This window comes from Glandiceps talaboti, chromosome 8 (genome assembly GCF_964340395.1).
Source record: "Glandiceps talaboti chromosome 8, keGlaTala1.1, whole genome shotgun sequence".
Classification (NCBI taxonomy): domain Eukaryota; kingdom Metazoa; phylum Hemichordata; class Enteropneusta; family Spengelidae; genus Glandiceps; species Glandiceps talaboti.
Window position 1 is genome coordinate 993,279 of NC_135556.1, and position 19,884 is coordinate 1,013,162.

At 37.0% G+C, this 19,884-nt stretch overlaps 1 protein-coding gene across 1 annotated transcript in view; it reads left to right on the plus strand.

Annotated features, from left to right (window-relative positions):
• Positions 1-18,064, plus strand: part of LOC144439023 (uncharacterized) — a 131,689-nt gene extending 113,625 nt beyond the window's left edge. Inside the window, exons 10-11 of the mRNA XM_078128264.1 lie at positions 2,373-2,487; positions 17,721-18,064. Coding sequence (XP_077984390.1) covers positions 2,373-2,487; positions 17,721-17,887 — 282 coding nt within the window. The 3' untranslated portion in view covers positions 17,888-18,064. The remainder of the gene's footprint in view (positions 1-2,372; positions 2,488-17,720) is intronic.
• The last annotated feature ends 1,820 nt before the right edge of the window (positions 18,065-19,884 follow it).

A 19,884-nucleotide genomic window follows, 5' to 3' on the forward strand; every position in this document is an offset into this window, starting at 1 on the left:
GATGACTGACCAAGTTAAATCGCTTCAAGTAAGAGAATTCGGTGCCATGTATCTCGCCGAGACTGGGTTGGCTGAATTGATGCAACGCTTAAAAACCATGGTGAATGTCGGCTTATCCTAGTGAGTTTAGTCCAGAGTCGCTTCTACAAAACAAAGGAATTAGGCAACTTTTACAGACTCACCCTATAGAGACATAGTTTGTGGAGTATTTGTTGATGAAGTTCACTGCATGGCCAAGTTGTAAGTTTTACTATTGTATCATTTGCTGACCTGAACACGGTTTTACTATTTTGGATATCAAAAGTGCACTACATTTCAGTCTCAGATATTTTAGTAGGTTTTTCACCGGGGATTCTGTCGCAGCCCTATTTCAACAATGTATTATATTATGTTTTCTGAAAGATTGTAGATGCAATCTAAACAGGTATACTTTGATTTTTACGCTAACGGCAAACTTTCATTTTCAATATGTACTAATATAAAAAAAGAAAATATACTTTTACCTCTTTGTAGACAGTACATATTTTGAGTATGTGTTACAGTATTGTTCAACAAGGTGTTACAATCAGTCACCTATGAGCCAATATTGTATTCAAGGATATTTGTGGTACAAATTAGTGCCATTGGTATTATTAGGTATTTTCGAATATGCAAAAAAAATACCTGTCTACTAACTGCAAACGATATGGGAACGGACACTGGTGACAGTACTTTAAATAAAATATTCGACTGTAGTTACAATAAAGGCCAAGATTTATCAGGAAGACAGTGGCAATGTTTGAAATATGGATGACAACGTGCGTTGTATAACAATTTTGACAGGTAGAACATAAAGTTACATCATGGTAATTGTACAATACTCTGGAATGTACAAGTCAGGTTGATCTTGTCTTATAAGTTATAAAACAAAGTAGTGCAGATTGGGATCGGATTCACCACATCTGTAACAATGTAAAAAAAAATCCAGTCTTTTGGCCCTGTTCCCCAGTTGATTTGATGGGGATAATAGTCAGCTACATTTTATGTGGTCGCTATATACTTTAACTGGTGTTTTTGTTACCATAGACATCATAGCCTTCAGGACAACAAATATTACCACCACTGTGTGTAGGCAACAACATGTGTCTTTGTTATGATCGCAGGACTGCGTTGAGATGTTATTTGCATATTTTAGCCAACCCATAATGACGACATCACAATCCTTTTCAAACATTTCCTGACAGACTTGGGACTAGTCCCTCACTTCTCGCGGCTAAACCGATTGGCATACATGTACATACAAAGATTAGGGACAATAGTCACAAGTCTGGCAGCGAGACTACATGTTACATTTACCATTTAACAACAGCTAGTTGCTAAACTGAGGTATTGATTAAAACATACATGAAATGATGAAAATAAGGAAATATGGTAATATTAGCGCAAAGTATATAATTCTGAATGATAGGTAACAGTTTATATAAACAAATGGCATTTTGTTTCATTATTAAGTTGTGCAAACTATTTTAGTGACCAAAAATGAAACTTTTCAAGGGTGACAGTAGACATTTTGAATTTTTCTAATTTATGGAAATGTATGTATTAAATATCTAGAGCTCACCTGCGCCAAAATCAGTAAGTAGGTCCTGAGGACAACTCATGCCAACTTTGGGGCTTTTATTTTACCACAAAGTTCTGCAAAGTATGATGTATCTCAGAAAAGTGGGATTTTACCTCCCATAAGTGTACCGGTACAAGGGGTATGAAAATGGGTCTGTCTGTCTGTCTGTCTGTCTGTCTGTGTGTGTGTGTGTGTGTGTCTGCCTGTGTCATCATTTTCTTAAAAACGGCTTGCTCAATTATAATGAAATTTAGTACCTATAATGTTTTGGGTAATGGCTTGACCTGATTAGTTTTTGAGCGAGATCTGTTCATGTTAATTAGGGAAATTTACACATCAATGAAATCAACTAATTAAGCAATATCTTAAGACTGCATTCTTCAATTTCAATATAATTTAGGATGTATGTTAACCATGCGAAAACGCATGTGCTACAAAGTTTGTTGCTGTACCTTACAGTGTTAATGAATAATTTGTATGATTAATTACTTTCGGTAATTAGGATATATCTTAAAAATACATACTTCAATTTCAATATAATTCAATCAGTACATATGTTAACCATAACAAATCGCATATGTCCTACAAAGTTTGTTGAATTTTATTAGCTCCTGTGTAGGAGCTGATGTCATGGCAATGTTTGTCTGTGTGTCTGTGCAGAAATTTTGTTCCACTGATATCTCAGCTGTACTGTCAGTGTAGGCATGTTGAGATACATTGTGTGTTTGTGTGTTTTCACACTTTTCAATGATTTATCACTGTTTCTCAACAGGCAATGATGAGTAAATGCAATATTTCAGTGAGTGCTGCAACGAGTGCTGTATACCAGTGTAGTGGTAGTATTGCAGATGCTAAACATTATTTACAGTTTGGAACCTTACGATCAGGTAAGAATGTGTACATACTTGTATGTATGTATGTATGTATGTATGTATGTATGTATGTATGTATGTATGTATGTGTGTGTGTGTGTGTGTGTGTGCAGTATATTGCCACTGTGACCTGTTTTAAATGTGAAAATGAGCTTTCAGAGACGACGTACAGTGATGGAAAAGCTACACACTTTCAGCACTTTTCCTTTACATTTAAACCAAGTTCAGAGGATGACCCTGGTTATAATACCTACCGCAACTAAAAGACTTGGAATGGATCGGTACATTTTGGTATATCAAAGATAATTGTAAACACGGTTGGTACAAAATGCAGGTCAGGTGATGTGATGTAAGGTATCATGATGGCCATTTGCTACATCATCATGACCATTGATATCATTGTTATGTCCATTAAACATATTATGATGGCCATTTACTTTGTTATATTGTCCAAATTTCCCATAAACCTTTACAAGATATTGGACATGTGGTGTGATGAAAGTTACTCTGGCTAAAATAGAAAGTTTGCTGCCTCATTCAGAATTAAAACTAATTTGGGTCCGTTGTTTCTGGGGCATTTGAAACATTCAAATGGTGGTTGGTCAGTTGAGATTTTACAATCCACAGGGACCTGTATTGGCAGGGTTTGTACCACAGGTAACCATTTGTATGGGCAGGGTTTGTAACACAGTTAACCATTTGTATGGGCAGGGTTTGTACCACAGTTAACAAGGTATATTTGTATTTGCAGGGTTTGTACCACAGGTAACCATTTGTATTGGCAGGGTTTGTAACACAGTTAACGAGGTATATTTGTATGGGCAGGGTTTGTAACACAGGTATATACCAGGTGTATTTGTATAGGCAGGGTTTGTAACAAAGTTAACCAAGTGTATTTGTAATTGCAGGGTTTGTAACACAGGTAACCAGGTGTATTTGTATAGGCAGGGTTTGTAACACAGGTAACCAGGTGTATTTGTATAGGCAGGGTTTGTAACCAGGTATATTTGTATGGGCAGGGTTTGTAACACAGTTAACCAGGTATATTTGCATTGGCAGGGTTTCTACCACAGGTAACCAGGTAAATTTGTATGGGCAGGGTTTGTAACACAAGTAACCAGGTATTTTTATAAGAGCATGGTTTGTAAAACAGCTAACCAGGTATATTTGTAATTGCAGGGTTTTTAAAACAGGTAACCAGGTACATTTGTATGGGCAAGGTTTGTAACACAGGTAACCAGGTATATTTGTATGAGCAAGGTTTATAACACAGGTAACCAGGTATACATGTATTTGTATAGGCGAGGTTTGTAACACAGGTAACCAGGTATATTTGTAAGGGCAAGGTTTGTAACACAGGTAACAAGGTACATTTGTATGGGCAAGGTTTGAAACACAGATAACCAGGTATATTTGTATGAGCAAGGTTTGAAACACAGGTAACCAGGTATACATGTATTTGTATAGGCGAGGTTTGTAACACAGGTAACCAGGTATATTTGTGTGGGCAAGGTTTGTAACACAGGTAACCAGGTATATATGTATGAGCAAGGTTTGAAACACAGGTAACAAGGTATATTTGTATGAGCAAGGTTTGAAACACAGGTAACCAGGTATATTTGTATGAGCAAGGTTTGAAACACAGGTAAACAGGTATACATGTATTTGTAAAGGCGAGGTTTGTAACACAGGTAACCAGGTATATTTGTGTGGGCAAAGTTTGAAACACAGGTAACCAGGTATATTTGTATGGGCAAAGTTTGAAACACAGGTAACCAGGTATATTTGTATGGGCGAGGTTTGTAACACAGGTAACCAGATATATTTGTGTGGGCAAGGTTTGTAACACAGGTAACCAGGTATTGTATGGGCAAGGTTTGAAACACAGGTAAATGGGTATATTTGTATGGGCAAGGTTTGAAACACAGGTAACCAGGTATATTTGTATGGGCAAGGTTTGTTAAACAGGTAAACAGGTATATTTGTATGGGCAAGGTTTTTAAATGCTCAAGGCGTTGTGTGAGCATGGTTCACACAAATAATTTTTAAGGCATCGTTGAACTTGAAGAATAAATGAATCTCTAGGTGTATACCAAGTTAACAGTTCTCTTCAGCAACATAAAATTTTATCAAACGTGTCTCTGTCAAATTGAAAGTTAACGCTGTCATTCATGTCATGGAAGTTGGAACTTAGTTTGTGTAAGTACTGCAGTGCTGTGTCCATAGCACTGTACTCTGTACCGTTGTACTCCGAGAAGGGCCAGGGCACATATATTTCCAGAGAGTGATTACCATGGAAAATCAAAAGCCCAGAAAGATAACATTAAATCACTGTGTACAATATTGTTGCATATAAATGTTATAGTGACATTTTGGAAGTACAATCTGTGTCACAGTGTGTGTACGTGTATACAATGTGCGAAAGAATGACATGTACAGCGTGCAATTAATTTGTAAACATATGTAATGTATTTCATGTACATCTCTGTACATGTTGTGTGTATCAAATTTGGAAAAGATTTTGACGCTAATTTTGGCGAGAACAAGTTCCAGGGAACGCATTATAAAAAGGTGACCACTGGAATGACCGTGGAATGATACGATCGCGAATAGGGCAGAAGAGGCTTCGAAAACTTCCATTAACAGCAGCAAATTATACAATCGCCACCGTGGTGACAACATTATCATTATTTTTTCGCCAATTAGGAATTTTATTCGCATTTTGCGACTGTGGCGAGCGCTACCGCGAACTCTGATAATGAAGTCAATGGATATCATAATGAACTAACTGGATATCATAATGACATAAATGGATATTATAATGAACTAAATGGATATTATAATGAACTAAATGGATATCATAATGAACTAAATGTATATTATAATGAACTAAATGTATATTATAATGAACTAAATGGCTATCATAATGAACTAAATGGATATCATAATGAACTAAATGTATATTATAATGAAGTAAATGGATATAATGAACTAAATGGATATCATAATGAACTAAATGGATATTATAATGAACTAAATGGATATCATAATGAACTAAATGGATATCATAATGAACTAAATGTATATTATAATGAACTAAATGTATATTATAATGAACTAACTGGATATCATAATGAACTAAATGGATATCATAATGAACTAAATGTATATTATAATGACATAAATGACTATCATAATGAACTAACTGGATATCATAATGAACTAACTGGATATCATAATGAACTAAATGGATATCATAATGAACTAACTGGATATTATAATGAACTAACTGGATATCATAATGAACTAACTGGATATCATAATGAACTAAATGTATATTATAATGAACTAAATGTATATTATAATGAACTAAATGGATATCATAATGAAGTAAATGTATATTAAAATGAACTAACGGGATATTATAATGAACTAACTGGATATCATAATGAACTAACTGGATATCATAATGAACTAACTGGATATCATAATGACAAATGACTATCATAATGAACTAAATGGATATCATAATGAACTAAATGTATATTATAATGAACTAAATGTATATTATAGTGAACTAAATGGATATCATAATGAACTAAATGGATATCATAATGAACTAAATGTATATTATAATGAACTAAATGTATATTATAATGAACTAAATGGATATCATAATGAACTAAATGGATATTATAATGAACTAAATGTATATTATAATGAACTAAATGGATATCATAATGAACTAAATGGATATCATAATGAAGTAAATGGATATAATGAACTAAATGGATATCTAATGAACTAAATGTATATTATAATGAACTAAATGGATATCATAATGAACTAAATTGATATAATGAACTAAATGGATATTATAAGTAGTAAATTGATATCATAATGAACTAAATGGATATCATAATGAAGTAAATGGATATAATGAACTAAATGGATATCATAATGAACTAACTGGATATCATAATGAAGTAAATGGATATCATAATGAACTAAATGGATATAATGAACTAAATGGATATTATAAGTAGTAAATGGATATCATAATGAACTAAATGGATAACATAATGAACTAAATGGATAACATAATGAAATAAATGGCTATCATAATGAACTAAATGGATATCATAATGAAGTGAATGGCTATCATAATGAAGTAAATGGATATCATAATGAACTAACTGGATATCATGAACTAAATGGATATCATAATGAACTAACTGGATATCATGAACTAAATGGATATCATAATGAACTAAATGGATATCATAATGAAGTGAATGGCTATCATAATGAAGTAAATGGATATCATAATGAACTAACTGGATATCATGAACTAAATGGATATCATAATGAACTAAATGGATATCATAATGAAGTGAATGGCTATCATAATGAACTAAATGGATATCATAATGAAGTGAATGGCTATCATAATGAACTAAATGGATATCATAATGAACTAAATGGATATAATGAACTAAATGGATATCATAATGAACTAAATGGATATCATAATGAAGTGAATGGCTATCATAATGAACTAAATGGATATCATAATGAAGTGAATGGCTATCATAATGAACTAAATGGATATCATAATGAACTAAATGGATATCATAATGAACTAACTGGATATCATAATGAACTAAATGGATATCATAATGAACTAAATGGATATCATAATGAACTAAATGGCTATCATAATGGAGTAAATGGATATTATAATGAACTAAATGGCTATCATAATGAAGTGAATGGATATCATAATGAACTAAATGGCTATCATAATGAACTAAATGGCTATCATAATGAACTAAATGGATATCATAATGAACTAAATGGCTATCATAATGAACTAAATGGCTATCATAATGAACTAAATGGATAACATAATGAACTAAATGGATATCATAATGAACTAAATGGATATCATAATGAAGTGAATGGATATAATGAACTAAATGGCTATCATAATGAACTAAATGGATATCATAATGAACTAAATGGATATCATAATGAACTAAATGGCTATCATAATGAACTAAATGGATATTATAATGAACTAACTGGATATCATAATGAACTAACTGGATATCATAATGAACTAAATGTATATTATAATGAACTAAATGGATATTATAATGAACTAACTGGATATCATAATGAACTAAATGGCTATCATAATGAACTAAATGTATATTATAATGAACTAAATGGATATTATAATGAACTAACTGGATATCATAATGAACTAAATGGCTATCATAATGAACTAACTGGATATCATGAACTAAATGGATATTATAATGAACTAAATGGATATCATAATGAACTAACTGGATATCATAATGAAGTAAATGGATATCATAATGAACTAAATGGCTATCATAATGAAGTAAATGGATATTATAATGAACTAAATGGATATCATAATGAACTAAATGGATATCATAATGAAGTGAATGGATATCATAATGAACTAAATGGCTATCATAATGAAGTAAATGGATATTATAATGAACTAAATGGATATCATAATGAAGTGAATGGATATCATAATGAAGTGAATGGCTAACATCATGAACTAAATGGACATAATGAACTAAATGGATATCATAATGAACTAAATGGATAACATAATGAACTAAATGGATATTATAAGTACCAAAATAATATACATTAAAAAATTAAATTTTTTCAGTTGTCCCCCCTATTTTGAACTAAATCCCCCAAAATTTTATGCAAGAGGGGGGGGGGGGGGAGGGGGGGGGACAATCAGTATAAGGCGTATTATCATTCGCATGTAGCCTGCACAACTTCAAATTTATTGTGAGGGAAACCGCCAGCTGTTGTCCCATGGGAGTTACATGAATTTTGATTAAAAGTATACCTTGTCAATCATTTATTACCTTAGGTATCATACTGCCTTATCATTGGTATGAATATTCCCGTAACTTTGCCAAAAGTCGACATTGTAAAAAAGAAAGGCCTGGGCGCTTGCCTGTGTGAGGGCGCAAACCCGAGGAATTACGGTAGTAAATGACTATCACAATAAATGAAATGAACACAAAGATACATGAAATGAGTAGAACAATGTACATGTAGTGAATGGTTATAGCAGTGTAGTAATGGCCTTTTAGAATGAATATGCACATAATGACAAGACAAAAATGGACATAAGACAGTCATGGCGTTCCATACCATAGCACTGTAAGCAGGATACAACGTACTCAAATACACACATGACCACTCTGCACAGCGGGATACAATGTACACACTAATACACATGACCATTGTGCACAGCGGGATACAATGTACACACTAATACACATGACCACTGTGCACAGCGGGATACAATGTACACACTAATACACATGACCACTGTGCACAGCGGAAAACAATGTACACACTAATACACATGACCACTCTGCACAGCGGGATACAATGTACACACTAATACACATGACCATTGTGAAAAGCGGAATACAATGTACACACTAATACACATGACCACTGTGCACATGCAGCGGAATACAATGTACATTACTAATACATATGACCACTGTGCACAGCGGGATATAATGTACACACTAATACACATGACCACTGGGCACAGTGGGATACAATGTACACACTAATACATATGACCACTGTGCACAGTGGGATACAATGTACATTACTAATACACATGACCACTCTGCACAGCGGGATACAATGTACACACTAATACACACGACCACTTTGCACAGCGGGATACAATGTACACACTAATACATATGACCATTGTGAAAAGCGGGATACAACGTACACACTAATACACATGACCACTGTGCTCAGCGGAATACAATGTACACACTAATACACATGACCACTCTGCACAGCGGAATACAATGTACACACTAATACACATGACCACTGTGCACAGTGGGATACAATGTACACACTAATACACATGACCACTGTGCACAGTGGGATACAATGTACACACTAATACATATGACCACTGTGCACAGCGGGATACAATGTACACACTAATACACATGACCACTGTGCACAGCGGAATACAATGTACACACTAATACACATGACCACTCTGCACAGCGGGATACAATGTACACACTAATACACATGACCACTGTGCACAGTGCGATACAATGTACACACTAATACACATGACCACTGTGCACAGCGGGATACAATGTACACACTAATACATATGACCATTGTGCACAGCGGGATACAATGTACACACTAATACACATGACCACTGTGCACAGCGGAATACAATGTACACACTAATACACATGACCACTGTGCACAGCGGGATAAAATGTACACACTAATACACATGACCATTGTGCACAGCGGGATACAATGTACATTATACATATGACCACTGTGCACAGCGGGATACAATGTACACACTAATACACATGACCACTGTGCACAGTGGGATACAATGTACACACTAATACATATGACCCCTGTGCACAGCGGGATACAATGTATATGTACACACTAATACACATGACCACTCTGCACAGTGGGATACAATGTACACACTAATACACATGACCACTGTGCACAGCGGGATACAATGTACACACTAATACACATGACCACTGTGCACAGTGGGATACAATGTACACACTAATACACATGACCAGTGGGCACAGCGGGATACAACGTACACACTAATACACATGACCAGTGGGCACAGCGGGATACAATGTACACACTAATACACATGACCACTGTGCACAGTGGGATACAATGTACACACTAATACACATGACCACTGGGCACAGCGGGATACAATGTACACACTAATACACATGACCACTGTGCACAGCGGGAGACAATGTACACACTAATACACATGACCACTGTGCACAGTGGGATACAATGTACACACTAATACACATGACCACTGTGCACAGCGGGATACAATGTACACACTAATACATATGACCATTGTGCACAGCGGGATACAATGTACACACTAATACACATGACCACTGTGCACAGCGGAATACAATGTACACACTAATACACATGACCACTGTGCACAGCGGGATAAAATGTACACACTAATACACATGACCATTGTGCACAGCGGGATACAATGTACACACTAATACACATGACCACTGTGCACAGTGGGATACAATGTACACACTAATACACATGACCACTGTGCACAGCGGAATACAATGTACACACTAATACATATGACCATTGTGCACAGCGGGATACAATGTACACACTAATATACATGACCACTGTGCACAGTGGGATACAATGTACACACTAATACACATGACCACTGTGCACAGCGGGATACAATGTACACACTAATACACATGACCACTGTGCACAGTGGGATACAATGTACACACTAATACATATGACCACTGTGCACAGCGGGATACAATGTATATGTACACACTAATACACATGACCACTGTGCACAGTGGGATACAATGTACACACTAATACATATGACCACTGTGCACAGCGGGATACAATGTACACACTAATACACATGACCACTGTGCACAGTGGGATACAATGTACACACTAATACATATGACCACTGTGCACAGCGGGATACAATGTATATGTACACACTAATACACATGACCACTGTGCACAGCGGGATACAATGTACACACTAATACACGTGACCACTGTGCACAGCGGGATACAATGTACACACTAATACACATGACCACTGTGCACAGCGGGATACAATGTACACACTAATACACATGACCACTGTGCACAGCGGGATACAATGTACACACTAATACACATGACCACTGTGCACAGCGGGATACAATGTACACACTAATACACATGACCACTGTGCACAGTGGGATACAATGTACACACTAATACACATGACCATTGTGCACAGCGGGATACAATGTACACACTAATACACATGACCACTGTACAGCGGGATACAATGTACACACTAATACACATGACCACTGTGCACAGCGGGATACAATGTACACACTAATACACATGACCACTGCACAGCGGGATACAATGTACACACTAATACACATGACCACTGTGCACAGTGGGATACAATGTACACACTAATACACATGACCACTGTGCACAGTGGGATACAATGTACACACTAATACACATGACCACTGTGCACAGTGGGATACAATGTACACACTAATACACATGACCACTGTGCACAGTGGGATACAATGTACACACTAATACACATGACCACTGGGCACAGTGGGATACAATGTACACACTAATACACATGACCACTGGGCACAGTGGGATACAATGTACACACTAATACATATGACCACTGTGCACAGCGGGATACAATGTATATGTACACACTAATACACATGACCACTCTGCACAGCGGGATACAATGTACACACTAATACACATGACCACTGTGCACAGTGGGATACAATGTACACACTAATACACATGACCATTGTGCACAGCGGGATACAATGTACATTACTAATACACATGACCACTGTGCACAGCGGGATACAATGTACACACTAATACACCTGACCATTATGCACAGCGGGATACAATGTATATGTACACACTAATACACATGACCACTAGCTGTGCACAGTGGGATACAATGTACACACTATGACCATTGTGCACAGCGGGATACAATGTACACACTAATACACATGACCACTGTGCACAGTGGGATACAATGTACACACTAATACATATGACCACTGTGCACAGCGGGATACAATGTACACACTATGACCATTGTGTACAGCGGGATACAATGTACACACTAATACACATGACCATTGTGCACAGCGGGATACAATGTACACACTAATACACATGACCACTGTGCACAGTGGGATACAATGTACACACTAATACACATGACCACTGTGCACAGCGGAATACAATGTACACACTAATACATATGACCATTGTGCACAGCGGGATACAATGTACACACTAATATACATGACCACTGTGCACAGTGGGATACAATGTACACACTAATACACATGACCACTGTGCACAGCGGGATACAATGTACACACTAATACACATGACCACTGTGCACAGTGGGATACAATGTACACACTAATACATATGACCACTGTGCACAGCGGGATACAATGTATATGTACACACTAATATACATGACCACTGTGCACAGTGGGATACAATGTACACACTAATACACATGACCACTGTGCACAGCGGGATACAATGTACACACTAATACACATGACCACTGTGCACAGTGGGATACAATGTACACACTAATACATATGACCACTGTGCACAGCGGGATACAATGTATATGTACACACTAATACACATGACCACTGTGCACAGCGGGATACAATGTACACACTAATACACGTGACCACTGTGCACAGCGGGATACAATGTACACACTAATACACATGACCACTGTGCACAGTGGGATACAATGTACACACTAATACACATGACCACTGTGCACAGCGGGATACAATGTACACACTAATACACATGACCACTGTGCACAGCGGGATACAATGTACACACTAATACACATGACCACTGTGCACAGTGGGATACAATGTACACACTAATACACATGACCATTGTGCACAGCGGGATACAATGTACACACTAATACACATGACCACTGTACAGCGGGATACAATGTACACACTAATACACATGACCACTGTGCACAGCGGGATACAATGTACACACTAATACACATGACCACTGCACAGCGGGATACAATGTACACACTAATACACATGACCACTGTGCACAGTGGGATACAATGTACACACTAATACACATGACCACTGTGCACAGTGGGATACAATGTACACACTAATACACATGACCACTGTGCACAGTGGGATACAATGTACACACTAATACACATGACCACTGTGCACAGTGGGATACAATGTACACACTAATACACATGACCACTGGGCACAGTGGGATACAATGTACACACTAATACACATGACCACTGGGCACAGTGGGATACAATGTACACACTAATACATATGACCACTGTGCACAGCGGGATACAATGTATATGTACACACTAATACACATGACCAACTGTGCACAGTGGGATACAATGTACACACTAATACACATGACCACTGTGCACAGTGGGATACAATGTACACACTAATACACATGACCATTGTGCACAGCGGGATACAATGTACATTACTAATACACATGACCACTGTGCACAGCGGGATACAATGTACACACTAATACACCTGACCATTATGCACAGCGGGATACAATGTATATATACACACTAATACACATGACCACTAGCTGTGCACAGTGGGATACAATGTACACACTATGACCATTGTGCACAGCGGGATACAATGTACACACTAATACACATGACCACTGTGCACAGTGGGATACAATGTACACACTAATACATATGACCACTGTGCACAGCGGGATACAATGTACACACTATGACCATTGTGCACAGCGGGATACAATGTACACACTAATACATATTACCACTGTGCACAGCGTGATACAATGTACACACTAATACACATTACTACTGTGCACAGCGGGATACAATGTACACACTAATACTCATTTTTTGAGCCAATACATTCTAGTTATCGTTAGAGGAATTGTGATATCGACTTAGTAATAGTAGTTGAATGCCTAGTTTTTACCGAGATCCGAATCGGCAATAGAATTCGACGATCAACTTCAACCCGACATACTCTCTCACTATTGTTGCTATTGTAGGACACAACATCAAAAGCCAAATCAATCTATCAAACATGGTAAAGTGGCCATTGAAGATTCATCATGCTCAGATAAATTCTGATGGGTATGAAAGTCAGAATTACTACTGTCTGCCATAACTTAATAAACTATAAAGTTTAACTGACATGAAACAGTACCCTCTATGACATCATAATCCATGTAACAAAGAATTCAAAATCGGAACAGTTCCGGGGCAAAGTGCTAGATCTAGCACTTCGCCACTTTTTGACAAAGTGCTAGATCTACCACTTTAGCGAAAACTGACGAAGTGCTAGATGATAGATCTAGCACTTTGTCAAAAAGTGGCAAAGTGCTAGATCTAGCACTTCAACAAAGATTGGCAAAGTGTGGCAAAGTGCTAGGTCATTGGTAAATATGTCATGTTATACCGGTAATGGACATGTTACTAGTTAATATCCTTAGAGTTTGATTTTCCGTATGTTTTGCCAATGCACAAACAAGTTTCTACTTCGTAATTTTTAGTAACGTTCAGTTTTGTATTTTTTCGATGTTCTATGCGGCGAAAACTACAGCACGTGGTCGTTTCCCTTCCACGTTTCATACTCCTTACGACGGCTTGACACCACTACCAACAACCGCAGACCGCCATTTTGACAGCTGTCACGTCAAATAACGCACTCCCATATACCATGTATACAGTCGAAACTCCGAACATTTTGTTCGGCATGCGTCAGACTTCAACTACAGCATGTGGTGGTTTCGGTACCACGTTTCGCACTCCGTACTTGACAACGGCTTGACACCACTACCAACAACCGTAGACCTCCATTTTGACAGCTGTTCATGTCAAATAACGCACTCCCATATACAGTCGAAACTTCGAAGATTTTAGGAAGTAGAAACATTTAGTTCGGCGTGCGTCACAGACTTCATACTGCAGATTTAATGGCAGCGACATTTGTAACATTGCATGACAAAGAAATAATATAAAGGAAAACTGAATTTCTTGGTGTGTGTGTGGGGGGGGGGGGTTAGTGTGTGTCTAGATGCGAGATCGTTGAACACGAAAATAAAGTCTGTAAGTTATATCATGTTCACTATATTTCTATTGAATAGATTCACTTCTTTCGGTGTTATCAGATCGTTAATAGATTACAAAAAATATTGCTATCGAAAACATAAGTGCGAAAACATATTAGTGTGAACAATTTTAATTTCAGCCCTTCATTGCTGTTAATATTTTGATAGAAATCTATAAATAATCCGTTACTACTGATACTGTTTTGTAAATTCCATATACTTGGTACTGCCAACTTCTTGACTGAAACAACGACAATAAATAATCCATGACTTCGCCAGATCTCAGGTAAACCATCACGACATTACTGTTTACTGAATTTTTTTTGCATTCCTAGACAATCACCAACTTCAATATCGTCCCTTATGTAAGCTTAATTCCTGTTCGCTCAGAAATTATATCCAATGTGGGAAATAATAATAATAATAGCCATCGGTTATTTTGGTTCGGTCCAGAGGAAGTGACTTCATAATGCTTCAATTAGCGTAGTGTGACGCTGAGGATCGTGGAGCAGTAATAAACGTCACTTCGTGAACTGGATTGCATATATCATTAACAAAAGTAAGAAATACAGATGACGACCGTTCGAGAAATAGCGATAGGAAATGATTTATACGAGAAAGATTGTGGGAGCTCATAGGTAGGGTTGTGATAAGTGGGAACGACTATAGTATGTCTTAAAAGCACATCGCAAGTTAACATGGCATGCATCCCGAAAATAAAGTGCATATTGTCAAACTTATCTTTTTAGAATCCAGCATGTAGGATCCGGGGGAAAGAAAGGGGTGTCGGTTTGTTTAAAAACAAACACAATGACCCCCATATTGATTTTGTCATTTCAGAGAGATCAACAAAATAAAACTATCCGTTCAAACAGTTTGGAGAAATTTCAAAGATTTTTATAGAAAAAATGTGTCCCCGGAGGCGCGCTCTACCTCGTGTAAATCACCAGAGTTATGACATGATTTTGCACAATATTCTTGTTCTACTACTTCATAGATTAGAATGAAAATAAGCACACAGGTGATTATACTGAAAGTTGGATACTGGATAAAGATTTCAGTGATTTTCAAATTTATTTCACGACGTTATGATTGATAGATCTTTCCCGCTCTAAAATAGACATGGTACAAGAAATACTGAGTGGCTAGTCCTTGTTTACAGAGTAGATTGCAAATTTTGAAGTACAGTCCCGCCAACAGCACAGGCACTAGTTTCCCGAGATATGTATCAGAATGTTTCTATCAGAATACAATACAATGTTGATAATATCGATGATATTGACGTGTTTCAGCCAATTGTATATGAAAGGGGTAAAATAATAACACTTGTTTCTGTGATCGCGCAAGTCCATCCACCGCGAGGTATTGACGACAAGGCATGTTTGTAACAGAACACACAACCCCCGGGACACAAGCAACCGTACGTACGGCAACGTGAACTTTCAACCGGCCGTTTTACTCAGCAAACATTTAACAAACTTCAGATGAATCGTGTCGTTGTTATAATCAGCCAAAGATAAGTTTTGGAGTCGATCATGCGCCACACGACCACGTACACGGACTACTGACATGACGCATGAATGTGACGTTTATCGATGCGAACGACCACGTTATATCAAGCCGTTGGAGGCGCTTCGTTGTTTACAGTCCCGCACTTCGTTGTTTTCTGGGGAAGTGCTAGATCTAGCACTTCGGCAAAAACTGACGAAGTGCTAGATCTAGCACTTTGTCAAAAAGTGGCGAAGTGCTAGATCTAGCACTTTGCCCCGCAACTGTTCAATTTTGGACCATTTAGCTACCTCCATAATCCCCTATAGGGAGAACAATAGGCAGTATACTGTAAACACATGGCTGCTCAGGTCGGTAGCTGATCACCAGTTTTAACTCTTTTTTCTCACTTATCATGCAATTTTGAATAGCTGACTTGGATTTACAAGTTAAGAAACATATAAAGAATATTTTTCAAGGTTGTGGTATGGGGTATTTTGATTCACCTTTAAGTGTGTGTAACTTGCATTGTGGATTGCATCCAGCTGTGTGATGTGGTTAAGTGTGTGTAAGAGAAGATATATTTATATATGGAGAAAATTTCCTGGCAGTCACATTCAAAGCCAGGTTGACATGTCCACAAGCACAACTGATGAAATCCTATTCTGAACGCAGCAATTGTTAACCAACCGTGTTAATGGTAACAACAGATTTCACATCATTCTTCTGTTGGATGTTATTGGATAATGTCACTTGATAGGTTTGTTTATTGAGATATGCAGGATAAAGCTTTACCTGACATTTGAGGAAGGGGGGGGGGGGGGGAGTAATAGCTGTCCGTGTTCAGTGCAAATCACTGATCTCTCTGTTCATTTCAGGTCATCCTCTATGGTGCAAGGAAGATGAAGAGAAACTGCTCAGTTCCAATCCACAAGATATAAAACAGCTATCTTCAAAGTATGGTCAACAGGGAGTGTTCAAACATATGGAATTTATCCATAATAGGTCGACATCATCATCAGATGATGAAATAGACTTTGACTAATAGTATACTCTCACTGAAAAGAGAAATCACTCTCTGTAAGGGAGACAGTTTTATAATACGAAGTTACAAATTGTTAAACAAAGACTGACATGAGTTCAAGCATTCTATAGTGAGTGTTCAGTTTTTAGCACAACTGAACTGATAAGGTTCAGTAGTGCTATGGGCGTAGCGTGTTGTCTGTCTGTGTGTACATGTATGTGTGTGTGTGCGTGACTTAAACTCAAAAAATTCCGAACTGATTGCCTTGGTATTTGATTGGGACATTGCTTTTGGTGTGTATTTGGGAAATTGTTCAAAGCAAAATGATCGCATTACAGGTATGTGATTTGGGTCATAAAACTTAAACTCCAAAACTACTTGGCAGATTGGTCTGAAATTTGGTGGGAACGTTCTTAGGGGTATGTAGATTAAGATTGTTTATGACATGATGAGCAGATTGGGCTGACATTTAATGGGGTTGTATCTTGGGGTGTGTAGATGAAGAAATATTAAACACATAATGATCTCATCATGGAAATTTGGTCAAAAACTTATATCTCCAAAAGTAATTAGTCAATGAGGCTGAAATTTGGTGAGATGTTTCTAGAAGTGTTATTCTGCAGATTCTCTTTTCATTTTGCTTTGAACAATTTCCCAAATACACACCAAAAGCAATGTCCCAATCAAATACCAAGGCAATCGGTTCGGCGTTTTTAGAGTTTAAGTCATACACACACACACACACACACACACACACACACATACACACATACATGTACACACAGACAGACAACACACTACGCCCATAGCACTACTATTTTGACACAATTGGCCCTAGCAACCATGACCGCACTTTTATCAACAACCAAATGCCAGTATCATTTGGTAAAATAACAACATCATCTGGTAGGCAAGTGACTAAACATTCAAAAAATGTATGCAAATATCCTTAGTAACAATGACCATGCCATACCAACAGCCACACATGGTGGTGTCTTTCACAAAGATAACAAAAGGAATTTTTAGGCAAGTGAACAAACATTGAAAGAGTGTATGCAAATATTCCTAGCAACTAGACAATGCCCATAGCAACAGATAACAGGGATTAATAGACAAATGAATAAACTTTCAAAAAATGTATGTAAAAATACCTAGTGACAAGACCACATGCACAGTGACAGCAAAATGATCATGTACAATGTATATTGCAAAGATAACAGGGATTAATAGACAAATGAATAAACATTCAAAACGTTTGCAAATATACCTAGCAACAAGGCTATACCTATAGCAACAGCCAAATGATCGCGTATATTGCAAAGATAACAACATGGCTGGATAGGCAACTGGATAATCATTCAGCAAATGAACACCTATACCTAGCATGGATCAGCATAATTATGGATAAACATTTTAAAAACTGTACAGTTGTGCTACATCGCCATTGGCGCTATTTTTACACTATTGTTACATGAGTGTTACATGCATTTCTATATATAGTTACCTGTACTTCAAGTATTTGAATGAGATGTTATTTTACATTTTTATTGCCAAATAACAGTTCTGCTGTTTTGAACTATTAAAATTCATATCTATCTTGATATTCATCTGTATTGCTTATGATATAATACACCTTGTGTAAATGCACCATTTGTGTGTGTGTAATGTATGTATGTATCTGTAACACTAAGTGGCAGTTTTGTCAAAGATTATTTTCCAACAATGCAGCTCAGTAAATGGATTAGAAAAATATTAGCAAATGTATGTTCAGAAAATAGTTGTATATAAATGTGTGGAATTCATCACTGCCTGTCGAGTGCTACTCATACAAAGTGATTTGACTTTTGTCTCTATTTGAATTGCGGTTATGCCATATGCCATATTTACACTGTGTATACATTTACACTGTGTATATTTACACTGTATACATTTACACTGTGTTCATTTACACTGTGTATATTTACACTGTATACATTTACACTGTGTTCATTTACACTGTGTATATTTACACTGTATAC